Source organism: Solanum stenotomum, unplaced genomic scaffold (assembly GCF_019186545.1).
Source record: "Solanum stenotomum isolate F172 unplaced genomic scaffold, ASM1918654v1 scaffold7955, whole genome shotgun sequence".
Lineage (NCBI taxonomy): Eukaryota > Viridiplantae > Streptophyta > Magnoliopsida > Solanales > Solanaceae > Solanum > Solanum stenotomum.
The window spans coordinates 2,709-20,747 of record NW_026036944.1 but is presented as its reverse complement, the minus strand read 5'-3'; the positions used below and the strand labels follow the sequence as shown (position 1 = coordinate 20,747).

Here is an 18,039-nt window from a genome sequence, read left to right as displayed (position 1 = left end):
ACTACTAAAGAATCACTATTTTACTTGAATATGAGAAAAGAAAATATAATAGTGTTTTCATAAGGAAAAAATTGAAAACTTTTTCGGTATTTCAATAAGAATTTGTTTCTCATCATGCGTTTTTTCATTGAGCTGGTGCGATAAAAATGAATAGAAAAAAGTCATATTTTATAACATAACATTATCATTAATTCATAGTGATTTTTTTTTATTTCTAGTAATGGAACGTCGATTGTATCAAAAGCTCTCAAAAGAGATGTAACTGGAACTACATCATTTAGACTGGTTTCTTTTTGTATGAATAAACCTTCTAATTAGGTAAATAAAATCCTTCTGTTTCCAAAGAAAAAGAAAAATAAACAAATGTGAACGAACAATTAAAAAGTACATTTGGTTAGCCAGAAATTCTGAATTTTGGTCACGTAAACTTAGGACTGGTTATTGGTTCTTGATTAGTATAATGTTGGAGAATTCAGGGACATGACTCCTACAAAACTAACAATGAGAAAAAAAAAAAGAAAAAGAAAAAGAAAAAAAGGAGGTATTAGATTTTAAAATCCAAACATTTAATAATTGCCTAAAAAAAAAGTAAACAATAATCTGTTGTTAATTTTATTTTGTGACAAAATATTTTCTTTTAAAAAATAGATAATAATACTGGATATATACATGCTATATAGCGACATATTAGCCACGAGTAGCCATATTACAATGCGATTACATTTTATAAGATATGTATACATTATTTATTTATTCATTATCTTGAAAAATAGATTTTCATTTTTAACATATCAGGAAACAACAATTATCTTTTTTCTATTTTATTCTCAACATTAATTACTTATTCCCCTAAAAAAAAAATCAAGAAGTAAGACTATACATGATTAATACGAGTAGTGAGTACTCTCTGTCCCTAATTACTTGTCCACTTTTCCTTTTTTAATTGTCCCTAATTACTTTTTCATTTTGACAAATAAAAAAAGGACAATTTTTTTTTTATCTATTGTACCCTTAATTAATTACTTTGAAAAAGATAGATTTTTTTGAAAATCTTAAATTTTTAATTCACTCACTTCATAATTAATAGGGGTAAAATGATAAACTCAGTATATCAATCATTGTTTTCTTAATAGATCTGTCAATTTAAAAGTGATCAAGTAATTAGGAACAAAGAGAATAATTGATAAACTATTCACTTAAATTAATATTATTCTTAAGAGACGTGAAAAGTAGACAAATAAAATTAAACAGACAACATATTATTGTAAATTTCGTATTAAATGGAACGAACATTTTTTCCTGTGATGATCAATATTGTTTTTATAAAAAAAAATTCTCAAAACAAAACTTAATTTTAAAAAGGGAAAAAAAAATGGTGTGGATGAGATGAGAGGAGAAGTCAAAAGGAGAATGGTAGTGTTCACACATGGGTTAACTTCCGGTGTCTCCGGCAGCTGTCTCCTCCGTATGATGTTTCGTGTATACACGTGTCGCTATACCATTTGTCCACTTGTGCTTTTCCACAGATCAACTTAACCATTTAATTTTTGCTTATAAAAAGGAACGTGCTTTAGAGTATTCTACTGTTCAATAATGGATTAAAAACTTCTTAATAGTGCGTCTAGATATATATATCTATTTTGGATATATTGGATAAAAATTATATGTAATTTATTCTAGGTACACTGTATTCATGCCGATTCTCTCCTATATCATTCACCTCTCTATCTCTCTTTGCATTTGACTTTCAGAATTTTTCTGAAATGTATTTTAGTATCCCAATTCCCAAATTTATGTATCTAGTGTGATTTGCATGTATCTGAAATAGATAAATTATTTCACTCACCTCCCTCATATTTCATTCGCCTTTGATCTCCTCTCTCACTCATCTCTCTCCATATGAATATGTATTTCAAAGTGTGTTTGATAGCAAAAATATATGTATTTAGGTGTATCTTACTTAAAATTTGATATGAAATTATTAATTAGTAAGACAATATATGTATTTTTTAAACGAATTAAGAAAAATGGTAGAAATGTTTGTATGGCTAGATAGTTTTTCCATATTAAACTAAGTAGGCAAGGTGCACTTTGGCGGAAACAAAATGAGTCGAAAGATCATTTTGTCTAATTAATATTAATTAAGTTATTTTAGGTAAAAGAATTTTAATCTAGTGGACATTTTTTTCTAATTTTCTCTATTATTAATTGCCTAAATTATACGTAAAATCTCAAACTTATAGTTATGAGTCATGACTATCAGGCCATATCCGATCGAGATAATTAAGTTTAGTGTCTTCCGGTAATTAATTAATTATTACTTTTTGATTTCCCTTAAACGTTGTTCACTATAATATAATTTGTTTTATATATCTTGAAAAAATAATTAAAAAAATAAACATAGAGGTATGTGCATGGAGATGTATGTGATCCAGGAAAGATTTGTAGTGTTTAGGAAAATGTATATAATTAAGAGTAGTGGAGATTAGAGAGTAACAAACTTCTTAATATACGTGTTTTCACCCTTTTTTGAAGGAGAGATTAGTGATACATAAATTAAATTAATTAAATCACCATAAAGGCATGGAAACGCATGTTCTTTTTCTTCATAAAGTTTATTCTTTGTCAAACCTTGAAATTGATGCACTTTTTGGAATATAATTGTAGCAATACACATTCTACAATTCATTGGGATCGCTGTTAATCCTACTACTGGTAGTGCTATATATACTCATATTAGCTACTTCCTCCATTCAATTTTACGTGACACTTTTCAAATTTTAATATCTTTAATTGTAAGTTTTATTTATAGATTTTTTAAATATTTTTGAATTATCAATTATTATGATTTATAATATTTTTTACCTAGTTTATAAATATATAAATTTCATATAAAAAATTTGAAGATTTCATGCGCAAATTCTCAGTTAAACTTAAACTGTTTGACTCTAAAAAAATGAAAAGTGTCACATAAATTGGAACAAAGAGAGTATATAATATTTCGTAATTTCTAGGTAATTCATCGGTAAATACCTTTTACTAATTGTTTGTACATTTATCGATCTTAATGTTTTGTTAATTATTTCCTTTGTCCCATATTAGATGAACATCTTGCTAAAAATATTTAATTAAACTTATATTACTTGATTACTTACTAAATCAGGATCAAATTAATTAAACTTTTCTCATTTTATTCCACAACTAATATCACCTTTGGAAAATGAAACAAATTTTGAAGATTCAAGAATTTCATGTTTGAAGAGGCTAATTAATATGAATTTTTGAGTTTGTTTTTATGCTAAGCTAATTTTGGCTTGGTCTTTTTAGTACACACTTATTTGATATATTGAATAAAGGATCTATAAACTCAGCTATTTAATTATATATATATATATATATATAAACAAATGGAAAAATACTAAAATGACCAATTTATTAATGATTTTTAATAATCATGTAAATTAAAAAGTGTCCATCTAATATAATATGAAGTATGTATTTGCTACATTCAATTCCCATTATTCTGGATATTAATACTTCTTTATTTGTCCATTAACAACACCTTGTCGAGAAGCAGAGGTAGCAAAAGCTAATCTTCTTTGATGGAAAATTACATTATTTTTATATAATTAATTTATTTTTACATATATACAATAGATATTGAATTCCCTTTTAATCATTTCATGTGCTTACCTTTTATATTTCAAACTCCGTAGTGAAAATTCAGGCTCCACCACTAATCTTTATAAAAAAAAAAAAAAAGTCTTTTTCGTTGGTAATAAATTCTCCAATTTGTGAACAGTGTTGGTCACTATATCAAATCAGAGACTGTTTATAAAGACCAACAAATCCCACAACCTATACAGTGTATCCGACAGTCTTGTTTTCATTGAAAAATACGTATTACTATTCCATCTGTCTTTTTGGAGAAAATGATAAAAATGGTCCCTTAATAATTTTGGTCCTTTTAGTCCATCAAAAGTTAACAATTTTTTGGGTTAGGGCACAAATTACCTTTCAAAAAGTTGTATCGGATTCTACAAATAAATAAAAAATAGTAGTTCACAAAATTTGTAATCCTACCTCTAGAATGTGAGTTTCCGGTAATTTCTTTTTTTTTTCCCCTCATAATTCTAGTTAAATCTAACCAACAGAGTTCGATAAATATTTAATTGAGATGAAAACCACGACTTTTAATAAACTTTTAAGAAAACCAAAACTGTAGGTTTATTTGGGAGAAGTTATCCAGAGATTAACTATTCCACGATAAGTTATCTCACCATGTATATGAGATAACTAATTTCATCATTTTGAATTTAAACCAAATGACTCCTAAGGGATCGCTTTAGTGTGAGGGATAAAAATCAATGGAATAAATAGTCTCATGATTACCTAATACCTCCAACCAAACACATGATAAAATAACCTTACATTTTATCCTGAGATTATTATATTTTATACTTCACATAAACGTCTCCTTAAATCCATAGGTGAGGGATTATTTTAAACTTACGTACCCTCAAACGTCAAAACTCATGGAGAAGAGACCATTTTCTCATCTTTTTGCATATATGACCTGTTATATATTCTGTTTTATAGCTTTATATTTTCATGAGTCATGACAATGATTTTTTGAGTTGACAGTCATTTGCATTGTGCATGAATGAAGCCATGCATCACACAATTGTAAGAACAATAAAGTGTTTTTGCTCCTTCAATTGAGAAAAATGTGGATAAAAATAGCAACAAGCAATGCCGCCCATGTAACGTTTCTATACAAGGTTAGGTATTTTCCATTGGTGCGCTCTATCACAAAAGCGACTCTATACCCAATGAACTGATTAATGATGAATTGAAAGAGTACTTATCATTCTACTATAACTCTTGTTAGTTATTTTCTACATCGATATTAATAGCAGAAGTAAGTTTGAACTTGTTATGTTGTCAATAACAATTTTGACTAAGGGATTGTATGATTGGTGTAACAAGTTATATTGAGACTATAATAACTAAATTGTAATATAAAATGTACGTGCACTAAGATCTGCATATATTCTATCCTTCTGGATCTTACTTTATGGGATTATATTGAATTTGTTGTTTGGTTTATTGAACTAAACATGGGATATGGGTATATAATATTATAAAACATAGTATGTGTTAAGTTCTAAAATAGATAAGTTGCGTTAAACTTTTATCTTAAATTTTAACCTTATTTTTTTTAAAGGACTTTGGGAGATGAGCTTAGAAAATAGTATCTATTGGACTTATTTCAGGATTACTATCTAGCATTGAAGGTTGTACAAAAGTAGTACAACAATTTATTTATTTATTTATTAACTCAAAAGACCCCTAGTATATTAAAAGAACAAAGTAGTACAACAATTGTTATATAACTAATCCCTTGTTTATTAATCTTCAAATAAAAAATTCAAACAAATACAAGATATATAAAATAATTTTATCTATATTTATATGCGGAAATCGTTATTCACTACACTAAAAGTAGTTTTTAGTGGCAATAAATGTGCACATTAATAAAGAGTGCTAAAGCCTTTAACGGTATTAGTCAACTGGATCCAAAAGGGCTATAGGTTTTAGGGACAATATTTACCAAGAGTGCTAATTGTCTCTTAGAAAAACATATTTAACAACAATTAATTAATAATTTAATTATCGCTAAAGATTATTTTTGATACAATGATTTCTTATCCATAAACCAAACAACCCCTAATCCTGCTGTTTCCAACTACCTTAGACTTAAGGTCTTGGATCTAATAATAACCACAGAACCAAGCTAAGGGCAAATCTACAAGATACGAATTTACATAAACTCATCAATTTTTGCCCAAACTCTATTTATATATTAAATTTTTTATCAAATATTATGAATATGTGATTATAAATTTAGTTATTATTATTATAGTAATATTCTTAGTGATCATTATTATAAACCTCAAATTCTGAATCTGTCCGATGATTTAAAGAAGATGAGATGACGCTCGGTGGCTGGTAATTGCTAATTTAACTAAAGTCTAGTTGACATGATGGATCATGAAAAAGCAATTATAATGTGACTAGATTTGTAAGACATGAAAAGAAGAATTAATTTGTTGGTAATATATATGACCATAGAATCTAAAGCACTTTAATTTTTATAAAATAAGATGCATGCATGCGTCCATTGAGAGTACTACTCTATATTTATTGACAAATACTGACCAATCCTTTATTATATATACCCTGTAGTTCAATAGTGCTAACTTTTAAATCCCTATCGTTCGTGCAGCTTCTTTGGTTTACAAATGGGACCAAACTTAGCTGCAAAAATTAAACAAGCCAACTCACCTTGCTAAACCTCTCTTTAAAATATGGCAAATATGAAAAGACAATATTTATGTGGAAAATTATCAACTATCCAAAAGTGAAAAGACAATGAAAGTGAGATTGATCATGATAGATTTTAGGCTTAGAGTCCATTTGTCCCCTACAATGGTTGCATGATAGATATTGTGGGAAAATGAAGCATGTGAGCTAATGTGTTAGTTACGGGTTTGGTCAAATTCAATATCTTTGCTTACATTTAGAATGTGTAACAAATTATTAATTTGGAATTCAGTAACTTAAAAGAATTAGAATTTCGAACTCATAAACTTCAAATTCTGCTTCTAATTCTGTGTATATGAACATGACATATTGTCTAAAGCAATCAACATTGATTCTCTTGACTTCTACCCTCTTATCTTTTGGTTCAAACTTGGAATGTGTTGAATATGTAACAAATTATCAATATAGAATTTAGTAAGTGAAGATAATTGAAATTTCGAACTCATAAATTTTAAATTTTAGCTTTGACTACGTGTATATGAACTTGACATATTTAATTTTTTATAGCAATCAACATCGAACCTCTGACTTCTACCCTTTTAAAACACTGTATGTAGTATACATGTAATTTAATAGTCCACACGTATACCAATTGTCTGTCAGCTGCCAGAGAGTTCGGATTTTGTTTCTGCACTTTGTCAATTGGATAATACATTTGCACTAATGGAGTATAGCTACAAATGTTTAGAGTTTTAAGTTTTTAGTAACAAACTTCTATTATCTATTAATGTTGTTGTTAATTAGTATTTACTTATTATTATTGTGAGGCTGTTATTGATTCTTATAAGGGTGTATTCGGTATGGACAGATCTTCAATTTTCTTATGCGTCAACTTTTTTAAAAAAATGAGTTCCTTAAAAATATAAAAAATGATTTTCCTAGTGAAAATAAATTACACAGTGGAATTTTTTCTACTCACTCATGATCTAGCTTGTCGACCCAATCATGGTATTGAAGGAGGAGATCTTTTCTCGAAAAAAATAATTCTTGCAACTACGAAAACCACAACACAAACACTCCTTTTCCATTTATTCTATCTAAGAAAAAGAATTTAGCATAGACCACGTCTTCCCCCTCCCCCCAATCTTTTCACTTCTTTATCTATATGAAACCAAATGGGCGAGGTTCCCCTTATTAATAGTGTCATCTTCATCATCCTGCACACCTCAAGTGCATATCCTCTCATAATATTTGTCTAGATTATACATANCTGCACTTTGTCAATTGGATAATACATTTGCACTAATGGAGTATAGCTACAAATGTTTAGAGTTTTAAGTTTTTAGTAACAAACTTCTATTATCTATTAATGTTGTTGTTAATTAGTATTTACTTATTATTATTGTGAGGCTGTTATTGATTCTTATAAGGGTGTATTCGGTATGGACAGATCTTCAATTTTCTTATGCGTCAACTTTTTTAAAAAAATGAGTTCCTTAAAAATATAAAAAATGATTTTCCTAGTGAAAATAGATTACACAGTGGAATTTTTTCTATTCATTCATGATCTAGCCTGTCGACCCAATCATGATATTGAAGGAGGAGACCTTTTCTCGAAAAAAATAATTCTTGCAACTACGAAAACCACAACACAAGCACTCCTTTTCCATTTATTCTATCTAAGAAAAAGAATTTAGCATAGACCAGGCCTTCCTCCTCTCCCCAATCTTTTCATTTCTTTATCTATATGAAACCAAATGGGCGAGGTTCCCCTTATTAATAGTGTCATCTCCATCATCCTGCACACCTCAAGTGTATATCCTCTCATAATATTTGTCTTAATTATACATAAATAATTTAAAAATAATATTTTTGCCTACGTAGCAAACAAAAAAAAACTAAGTAAGAGAATACATTTTTTCATCATTCCCGAAACACTCGCGTCTTCTTTCTAATTTCTATGATTTTTTTTGTAGAAAAAGATTTGTCAAGAAATATTCAATATCAAATAATATTTCTTGGTACTAATTTTGATACAGTTTAGCTCATTAATCTGACTGTAGAAGAACAACCCGGGCCCAAGTCCAAGAGGATTATTGCCACCAAAGGCCTTTGTAGCAAACTCCTCTTCTAGAAATATACAAAATTACATTTTTAGCCATTACAAAAAATAATTATAACTACTAGCCATGTACTGATATATTTGCGCACTATTATTTTAATAGGCAACTCTATAAGTTCAAAAAGAGAAAAGCAGTAACATTTGGTCCAACAAAATATACAACTTAATTAGCCCATTTATTGAGCCACGGTCTCTCTTGGTCTCCAAGAAATTACACACAACGATTAAAATGGAGAGCTTTGAACATTTGATTCCCTTGTTTAGGGATGTGCATTCGAATGGTTTAGATTGAATATGAAAATTTCAATTTAATTTTCTAGTTTATGAATTGAAAATATTACAATCCAAATAACTTTGGATTAGATTGGATTTCAAAAGTTTGGTTTGGATTAATCGGTTTAGATATTTTAGAGTTTCATTTTTCATTTTTTAACCTTTAAAGTAGGACATAACAATACATCCGACAATTTGAAATAACTTGAAAACAAAGCTTGAAATTGGAAATAGCCATTTTTGGAAAAATGTGAAAAATTTCAAATCTGAAAAAAATTGGCCAAGTATGGAAAATAATGAGTTTTTGGCCAACTTTGAACAGTTATAAATCCTAGATCAGGATGATCTAGGTGTTGTTCCAGTTATGTTTGCAAAGTCCGTGGAATGATCTTTCCAACGCCATAAAGTTTGCTCATTTCCGAGTTCGTATGAGCGAGTTATGCCCTTTGAAAGCTGGGCAGTTGGCAGGAAATCTGTCCGGAAATTTGTAAGGGCATTTTGGTCTTTTCCCTAGCCTTTTCTTTTGGATATATATTAGTGTGGTAGACTGATTTTGATCAGTTTTCCTCATTTTAAAGAGTGAAAGTAAGGGTTTGAGAGTGAAGAAGAAAAGAAGAGGAGAGAAAGGAGAAGAAGAAGCAAGTTTTCGTCGAAGATCGTCGTGGATATCGTCGGGGGTGATCCCTTTTAGGTATGTGAGTTCTTTGTGTGGGTTGATCCTTCCCCCCACACACCAAGCTCATTTTTATGATTTGAGAAAAGATTGGATTTGTTGTTGAAGTTGTTGGTTGGAATTGTTGAAGTTGTAGTTGTGTTGTGTTGTAGTTCTTGTTGGTTTGGCGTGTGTTTCCGGTGGTGTTTATGAGTTGAATCTATGTTATATTGAGAGGTTTATGGTTTTAAGTGTTTGGGGATGGACACTTTGAGGTGTAGAAGGTTTAGAGTTGGAGAAAACTAAGGAGAAAAGTCTAGTTTTCGGGGAAAAAGGGTGGGGCCTCGCACCTGTCAGCGCGCCCCAAGAGGGACTCTGAACTTTCCCCCTTGGGGCGGCGCGCCACTCAGAGCGCCAGCAGGCCATCTCTGAAGTTTTTGGCTTGGCGCTCCGCGCCTCTCAGAGCGCCAAGTTTTCCCATTCTTTCCCCACTTTCTCATGCATGTTCCTAGGTATTGTACCTATGTTTTATAGTTGTTTTTGACACTCCAAGGCATGTCTAAACATCAAGAACTCATCCATAACATGTGATCAAACACTTTGAATTCATAATTTCGATTCAAGGAAAGTTAGTTTCCAAGTCAAGTGAAGTTAAAGGTTGAGTCTATAAGTTCAAGAAGGGAGTCAAGCAAGTTTTAAAGTTAAGTCATGAGTCTTTATTGAATGTTTAACTTCATTATTGAGGCTCAAGAGTTCTAAGTCAAGTTAAGTCAAGTAAGAGTTTCAAGTTGAGTTAAGAGCATAAAGTCGAGTTCATTTCTCGAAAGTTATTAGGGAATTATGTATTTCCCAAAGAGGTTTTTTTTTTAATGTTTTTACATTTAAGTAAGAAAGGAACATCGATTTCCAAGAGAGCCTTTGGGCTAAGTTTTGAGTAATTATCTCAAATAAAGAAAGATGTGCTTAAAACACTTATGAGCTAAGTATTTTTGGGAGTAGTCTTAAGCACCGAATTAGAGACACGAGTTCCTATAAACTCAACTCTCCATAAGAGCCATGTAGCCAACATGGGAGTTAACGGGTCATACTTTTTAGATGAATCCGTAAAGTTAAGCTAGTGGATCCACTTGGTAAAGTTAGCTTCCTATATCGATGGCAAGGTATAGGATGGTCCTCGGGCAACGTGGGGTAAAACGTTGTATCATTAGCTTCCTATATCGATGGCAAGGTATAGGATGGTCCTCGGGCAACGTGAGGTAAAACGTTGTATCATTAGCTTCCTATATCACAACAAGGTATAGGATGGTCCTCGGACAACGTGAGGTAAAACGTTGTATCACCACTAAGGCTCATAGTGGTGATTGTCGGTGAAAGAGTCTCCCACTAAAGTTATATTACTTTTATATAAGTAAAGATGAGTTGTTATTGTTTTATCTTTGACAAAGCTAAGTTGTTTACACTGTTTTACAAGCCTTATATATTGCATGTGCCTTACTGCTTTATATATTGAGTTCAGTTATTCATGAGTTGAACAGAGCCAAGGTAAGAGTTCCTTTGTACTCTTTTCAAGCTTGAGTTGTGGTTTAGCTTTCCAGCTCGCATACTATGCCAGTTGGCCTACATCTTATTATGATGCAGACACAGGTACCTAAGGCCAGCATCCGGTTCGCCGTTGATCCAGTTGAGTACTTCAGAGTCAGTGGTGAGCCTTTTTGCATTTCGGAGGACTCAGTTATTTTGTTCTCTCAAGTTTTGTTTTATGAGGATGTCGTGAGGCCTGTCCCAGCATCCCTCTCAGTATTTTAGAGGCTTCACAGACAGTCAGTCAGTTGGTTTGGGAGTCTCTCATCTATGTATATATATATGTAAATATTCTATTTTGAGACTCGAGTTGCCTTTTTGGCCAGATGTTATTTTAAGCAGGTTGTTTTAAAAACCTTGCATTGCATTGAGTTATTCCGCTGAGTTAATAAGGCCAGGCCAAGGGTTCGCTTGGGGGCCATCAATGATCTTCGAGTGCCAGTCACGTCCAGGGTGTAGGCTCGGGGCGTGACACATAACAATTAACAAATTCGATTCACCTAACATATAGTTTGCTTCTTAGAATGTACAACTTTATATAGTTAATAAAAATTTAGGTCATTCTGTCAGCCATGCCGTGTAACTCCATATTGGACTTAATAGTATAGTGAATAGGATTGTACGGTACTAATCAATTACACCTTTTAATAGTGGACACATGTGATACGGATAGGGCTACATATAAGACATAATTTTTTTTGAATTTTCGGATGTTCAAAAATCCATAGTACTAAATCCAAATTCAATTTGAAATTCATAAATTTTATAAATCCGAAGTTCAATAATCTGGACCAAATTTCATAAATGTTCAGATTTCAATTTGGCCCAAACCACGTCCATCCCCTCTTCCCATGGGCAAAAGGTTAAAAGTCAAAACTTGAAACCAATATGCACTTGTGCTTTTGAGAAACGTAAGAAGCTGTAATTAAGCCACAACATATATAGAGAAGACACAAGTCATTTCTGAAGACCTAAGACTATATATACATCAATAAATATGAGTATTACAATTAAAATACTCATATCAATCATTATTTCTCAAGATACGTGCATAGTCCAGATTTCAATTTAGCAATGCATAATTATCAATGCCAGCATATACAAAACAATCACTCTTAAATGTTATTACAACACTTGCTATTCATATGACTATTTGAATAGTGAATAGTGAATACCACAATAGTTAAAGCTACTTAATTACAATAAATATTGTTACAAATCAAAAGTGAAATGAGAAATACATCAAACTAAGTAGAGTGTAATACAACAGCAAACAATGCCACAAACTGAATATATACTAAGAGATTAGTTCATCTCATCATCTTCTTCCTCTGGTTTTCTCCAAAAGTCTATATTCTTAACTGAACACGAGAACGATTTCAGCGAGTTGCAGTGGCTTACTTCAACATACTTAAGCCCAGGCATTGCACTTTTGATTTCTTCCCATGTCTCCTCTAGATTTGGCAAGTATTTCAAGCATAGTCCTTCAATTTTCCATTTATTTCCTTCACTACCCCTGAAACGATCACTCAGACGTTGTAACACACGTGAGTCTTCGATACAAAGATATTGTAGTCGATCAAGCAATTTAGGCGCTATCCATGCTGGTGTAGTATGTCCACAGAAGTGCCTTAGGTACAATTCTTCTAGAGACTTAGGTGGTAACAACTTCTCCAGCCTCTCTAAGAAAATATCATCGTCACGGTCACCAGCATTGACAATTAGCATCCTTAGATATTGAAACTGTGCGAGTACTGTTAGTTCGTCTTCCTCTATCATGCTTCCTTCCATGATATCCAATTGTAATACTCGAAGTTCACTAAGATCCTTTAGGTCACGCAAGTGACATGCATTTGATACCGTAGCATCAGGTATCTTGAAGCCATATAATTCTTGAAGATGGACGAGTTTGGAGAGTCCGCGTGGTAGATAAGAAAGAGAGGTACAATTTCCCACATCCAAGACAATCAGCTTTGGAAGAAGGGTGATTGATCTAGGGAGCTGTTTTAAGTTGATGCATTCACCAAGTACCAAAATTTGGAGGCCCCATAGCTTCTTGATGGATCGTGGCAGTTTGGTCAAATTTTCCACGTCTCGAAAACTCAAATAGGTTAGGCGTTTCAAAGATGTGATCCAACGCCAAATATCATCTTCACAAAATTCGGAATTCTCCTTAAACTTAAGGTGTGAGAGGTCTAAAACCCGGAGAGACTTGACTTGAGCCAATGCAATCTTCTTAGTGAAGCCAATGTAATTGGCTTTGGTGAGAAGAAGTGCCCTTAACTTTGAGTTTCCATCCAAAGGTTGCAGCAATGTTTCATTTGTGACACCCAAACGGCGAGAGTGGATTGTGGCTATGTTTGTATTATTCTCATCTAAACTACAAAAGCTCTCTTCTCTTGCAACTCTAATTATCATTTCTCGAATCATGTCATGCATCTTGCAACTGTAAACTCTCCCGTCATAGTTTCTTTTACTCACAGCTTCAACAAGGCATCGACTTATCAATTCTGATAAACATTCAAGAGCCATTTTTCTTGGAGTTTTTGTCCCTTTCTTGTGAATGAATCCTTCTCCTATCCACCAATTTGCCAGTTGATCAACGTCGATCTCATAATCCTCCGGATAAATTGCAAAACATAAAATACATTGCTTTTGCTGAAGTGGAAGCTCATCATAACTTAGTTGCAACGTAGCCATTAAAGAATCATGGCTCTTGCTTTCATCTGCCAATATATGAGGCAAATCTTCATATACCTTCTTCCACTCGGAATATGACTGACATTTCGATGACAACAGACCTCCAATTGTCTTGATTGCAAGGGGAAGACCACAACATTTCTTCAGAATGTCTTGTCCAACATGTTCTAGTTCAATATCCTTGCATTTTCCCTTGGATGACGCAAATGCAACCTTGCAAAATAACAACCACCCCTCTTTCTCAGAAAGCAACTTGGGTCGATGAATCTGTTCTTCCTCGACTCCCATTCTCTTAACAACATCTTCATTTCTAGATGTAACAATGATGCAGCTGCCCTGCTTCTCTGTTTTGGGAAGTCCTTCTAAGATCCGTTTCCACCACCCGTCATCAATGCTCCAGACATCATCCATGACAATTAAGTACTTTTTGTTCGAAAGTGCTTCATGAATTCTCTTCAACAACACATTTCTATCTGACCTGTGATCATCCATTTTGAGTTGCTCCAGAATACCCTTCATGATATCAAGCTCACCAAAAGTTGATTTACAAACCCAAATTCTCACGTGAAAGCGTGAACACACTTCTCTATCGTTGTAAATCTTTTGGGCAAGTGTGGTTTTGCCCAGACCTCCCATTCCCACAATGGCAATGAGTTGTAACGATCCATTGCAAGGAAGGATCCACTTTTTCAGTGTCTTGGTATCTTCAGCTAAGCCAACGGTCTGAGATTCATCGATGATGTCTGATGTCCATCGCACCCTACCCCAACTACTATCACCACCACTACTGCCAGCCTCTTCACTTTTACATAGACTAATCAAAGAGGGAATGTAGTTCAAAGTTTCACGCATACTCGCTATATCTGTATTGATTTCTGCCAACTTCTTTCCAACCTGAATACGGAAATTCTTTCCACGTGGAGAAATAGCAGACAAAAATCTGCTTCTCGTATTTTCATGTGCTACTCGGTTTTGGCAGTCACTGACCAAATCATCTATTCTGTAAATCAGTTCTCTTAGTTTCGTAGAGGCAGCCTCAAGAGTCTTGTACTTCTCTTTGTGCCTGTCCACATCTCCGAGGTATGCTTGCAAAAATTCAAGGTCTGACTTCATCTTCTGAAACTCATGTTCAAATCCAAGAACCTTTTGAATTTGAGAATCAACTTTGTCAAACAATTCCTTGATTAGGAGCTGAAGAGTCACATTAAGTAACGCTTCTTCAATCATTTTTGGTCTGCAAAACTTCTCGTCAGTCTAATACTTCACACATATAAGACTTTAGACAATAAGAAAGATGAAAACTACAATGTCAAATTACTATATCTACGACTCCTATACCCTTATGATAACAATGTATGTACTCATATGACGAGCAAAAATGAGCAGTTCCAATACAGAATCTATCAATATGTCCTTTCACTACATGGTTGAGGTGACTGATCAGTTAAAAGTTAACACTGATCATATAAACTACTAACTGCATTTCGACGAAAATTCTAACATTTTCCTTACAGCACACAAAATGAGTAGTGCTTTTACATAGAGCTAATGTCTTGCTCATGAACAAAGCTACTGCTAGTTCCAACACAAGTATGATAAATTGTTTTTTCATAAAAATTTGATGGCATTTGGAATTATAACATTATCTTCTCAGAGATTTACAACAACAATAGCATACCCATTGAAATCCCACTATCTGGGGTCTGGGGACTGTACGCAGTCTTTACCACTACCTTGAGGAGGTAGAGAGGCTGTTTTCGATAGACCATTAGCTCAAGTACATCTAACTCAAATAAAGAAGGAAGAAAACATAGCAATTAATAAGAAAAACAACATAGAGTCTACAAGAGATTGAAACAAAAACAATAGCAAAATAGTGTGATACTCAAAATATAATAAACAACATATGGCAAGACCTACAAGGATACAATTAGTACTAATGACATACACCAACAAGCCTAAATTGTTGCAACACAAGACAATTCTCTACCCTTATTAACCCTTCTATTGTAATACGCGACCTCCACTCCTTATTTAGAGTCATGTCCTTGGTGATATGAAGTTGCGTCATGTCCTATCTAATCATCTCCCTAATACTTTTTCAACCTACCTCTACCCCTCGCGTACCCCTACAGCCAGACTCTCGCACCTCCTCGCTGGGGTGTCAGGGCACGTCCTACCTCTAAAAAATGGAAATATTAACGGAGTTCAAATATAGTGAATTTATCATATTTTAAGATATTTTGGGTCCTTTTCCGTACTTTGTAATTGAGTATAACTACCCTAAATAGTTATAATTATGACTTTAAAATAGAATATATCCCTTAAAAAAATCTCTATTTCCTAATGGTCAGTCTTTTTGGAGAAAAACATGCGGGATTAATTCAAAACGAACAATATCACATCATGTCAACATGTTTCCTCCCTCAAAATACATAAACTAAGTAGGTGTTTGGCTATAGATTTCAAATAAACATTTTTTTTTCAAAATTTATGGAGTTGAAACTAACATGGGTTGTGTTTGGATATATTTTTTTTGCCAGGAATAACTGAAATAATGTTATATATTTGAATGTACTTAAATATAACTTCAAAAGTGAAAAGTCGCCCAAAAACAGGTTATAATTTGTTTCCATATTTGGAACAACCAATTTCATGTTGGATTGCCTACAATTTTTCATTACCATACACTAATTTTGAAATAAAGTGAAAAAAAAATTATTCTGAAAAAAATAATTTATAGCCAAAACAGGTCTTAAAGTTTCCAAATATTAGAATAAAACAACTTCAACATCTTTCTCCATGATTAAAGAAGTAAAAACATAATTAACCAACGAAATCACTTTCTTTAATTGTTTGATATTGGCATGTATGTAAATTTAAATATAAATAAACTTGATACTACATGTATTAGGTTAAATATATTTTCAACAAAAAGAAGAAAAAAGAAGAAAAACAGAGGGAGTTGAAATTCAGCTACACCTTAAAAGTATTCTTATATGAAAATCGATCTATAATCACATGAAGCCAAATAATTTGTAAAAGAATGGAGGATTTCGAAACAGAGCTTAGTGCACCAGACTATCCGATTAACAAAAATAGAAGAAAAAACAAAATACAGTATGTTAAAGCTATTACTCACCTGAATTAAGAGCCCAGGGTAAAGTAGTGCAAAATTAAATAATCAGACCAAAATTATCTTTGTTTCAGCAAACTTCATGAATAAGAGTATGATAGGTAAGAAACTCAAAATAGCATAGTAGTAGGAATTTAGGAATAAATCACTCTACTTTTGGTGAAAGAGCATGTATGCTTGCCCACAATGTTTTAATTTTAATGGATTTTTGAATTTCAAAAAGTTAAGAATTGAATTCTAATTTTAATGTTTATGTATATTTAATAAATTGCTTAATATAAATATATCGTTTCAATTAGTTCGGTATGTATATAAGTTTTTTGTTCCATTTTGCGTGTACTCCATATATTTACTTCATTGTATTTTCTTTATCTCAAAAAGAATGATATACTTTTTTTAGTCTTTTTAATAAAGAATGAACCCTTTTTTTTTGCAATACTATTATTTTAGTTTTTTATGTGGCATAGTTATAACACAAAATTAACATTTTGATACATTTAACATAATTTTAATTTAACTCCACCTTATGTATACTTCATCTATTTAATTTACGATTAAGAGTCAAAAATATCTTTATACTATATAAAATAATTAAAAATGTCCTTTTTGGTTTAGTGGTTTCAATTATTGGGGTCAAGTGACCCCTCGCTTGCCACAAAATCGACAATCAATCTATTGTGGTTTATTCTTTATTTTATTTTATTATGTTTTTAGGGATTAGATAGGTAAAAGTGAGAGTGCCCAAATTGTCATAGGAGTGGCAAACGAGCGAGTCGAGTGAAAAATGAGTCAAATAAAAATAGATAAAGTATTCGATTCGATTTGATTCACATTTTAAATGGGTAAAAATGAGTTACTCAATGGATACTCATATTATAATAAAAATATTGTTAAAAGCTTTAAAACAAAATTTTTTTCAAAGTTTTTTTTATCACCCCCACCAACCCCCTACCCCCATAACAAAAAATGTAAAAAAAAAAAAATTAGTTTGTTTTTTTATAAAAATAAAAATAATTAAAGTTTTTTTTATCACCCAACCCCCCGGCCCCCATCCCCTCTACTAGCGCCCCTCCCCCCACCCCCCCTCTATTCCAAAAAAAATTAAAATTTTCTTTTACCCCCACACCTACCCCCAATGCCCCCTAACCCCTACACCCCTAACCCCCATCCACAAAAAATTGAAAAAAATATATAAAAAAATTAAAGAAGTCTTTTCTACGACCCGCACCCCCTACCCCCCACACCCCA

The 18,039-nt window shown here is 32.3% G+C and overlaps 1 protein-coding gene across 1 annotated transcript; it reads right to left on the bottom strand.

Annotated features, from left to right (window-relative positions):
- Window positions 1-12,120: 12,120 nt before the first annotated feature.
- Window positions 12,121-14,914, bottom strand: LOC125853039 (disease resistance RPP13-like protein 4). The gene has a single exon (XM_049532715.1). It carries the CDS (start codon window positions 14,880-14,882, stop codon window positions 12,261-12,263), a length of 2,622 nt encoding a protein of 873 aa, XP_049388672.1. The 5' UTR covers window positions 14,883-14,914; the 3' UTR covers window positions 12,121-12,260.
- Window positions 14,915-18,039: the final 3,125 nt, after the last annotated feature.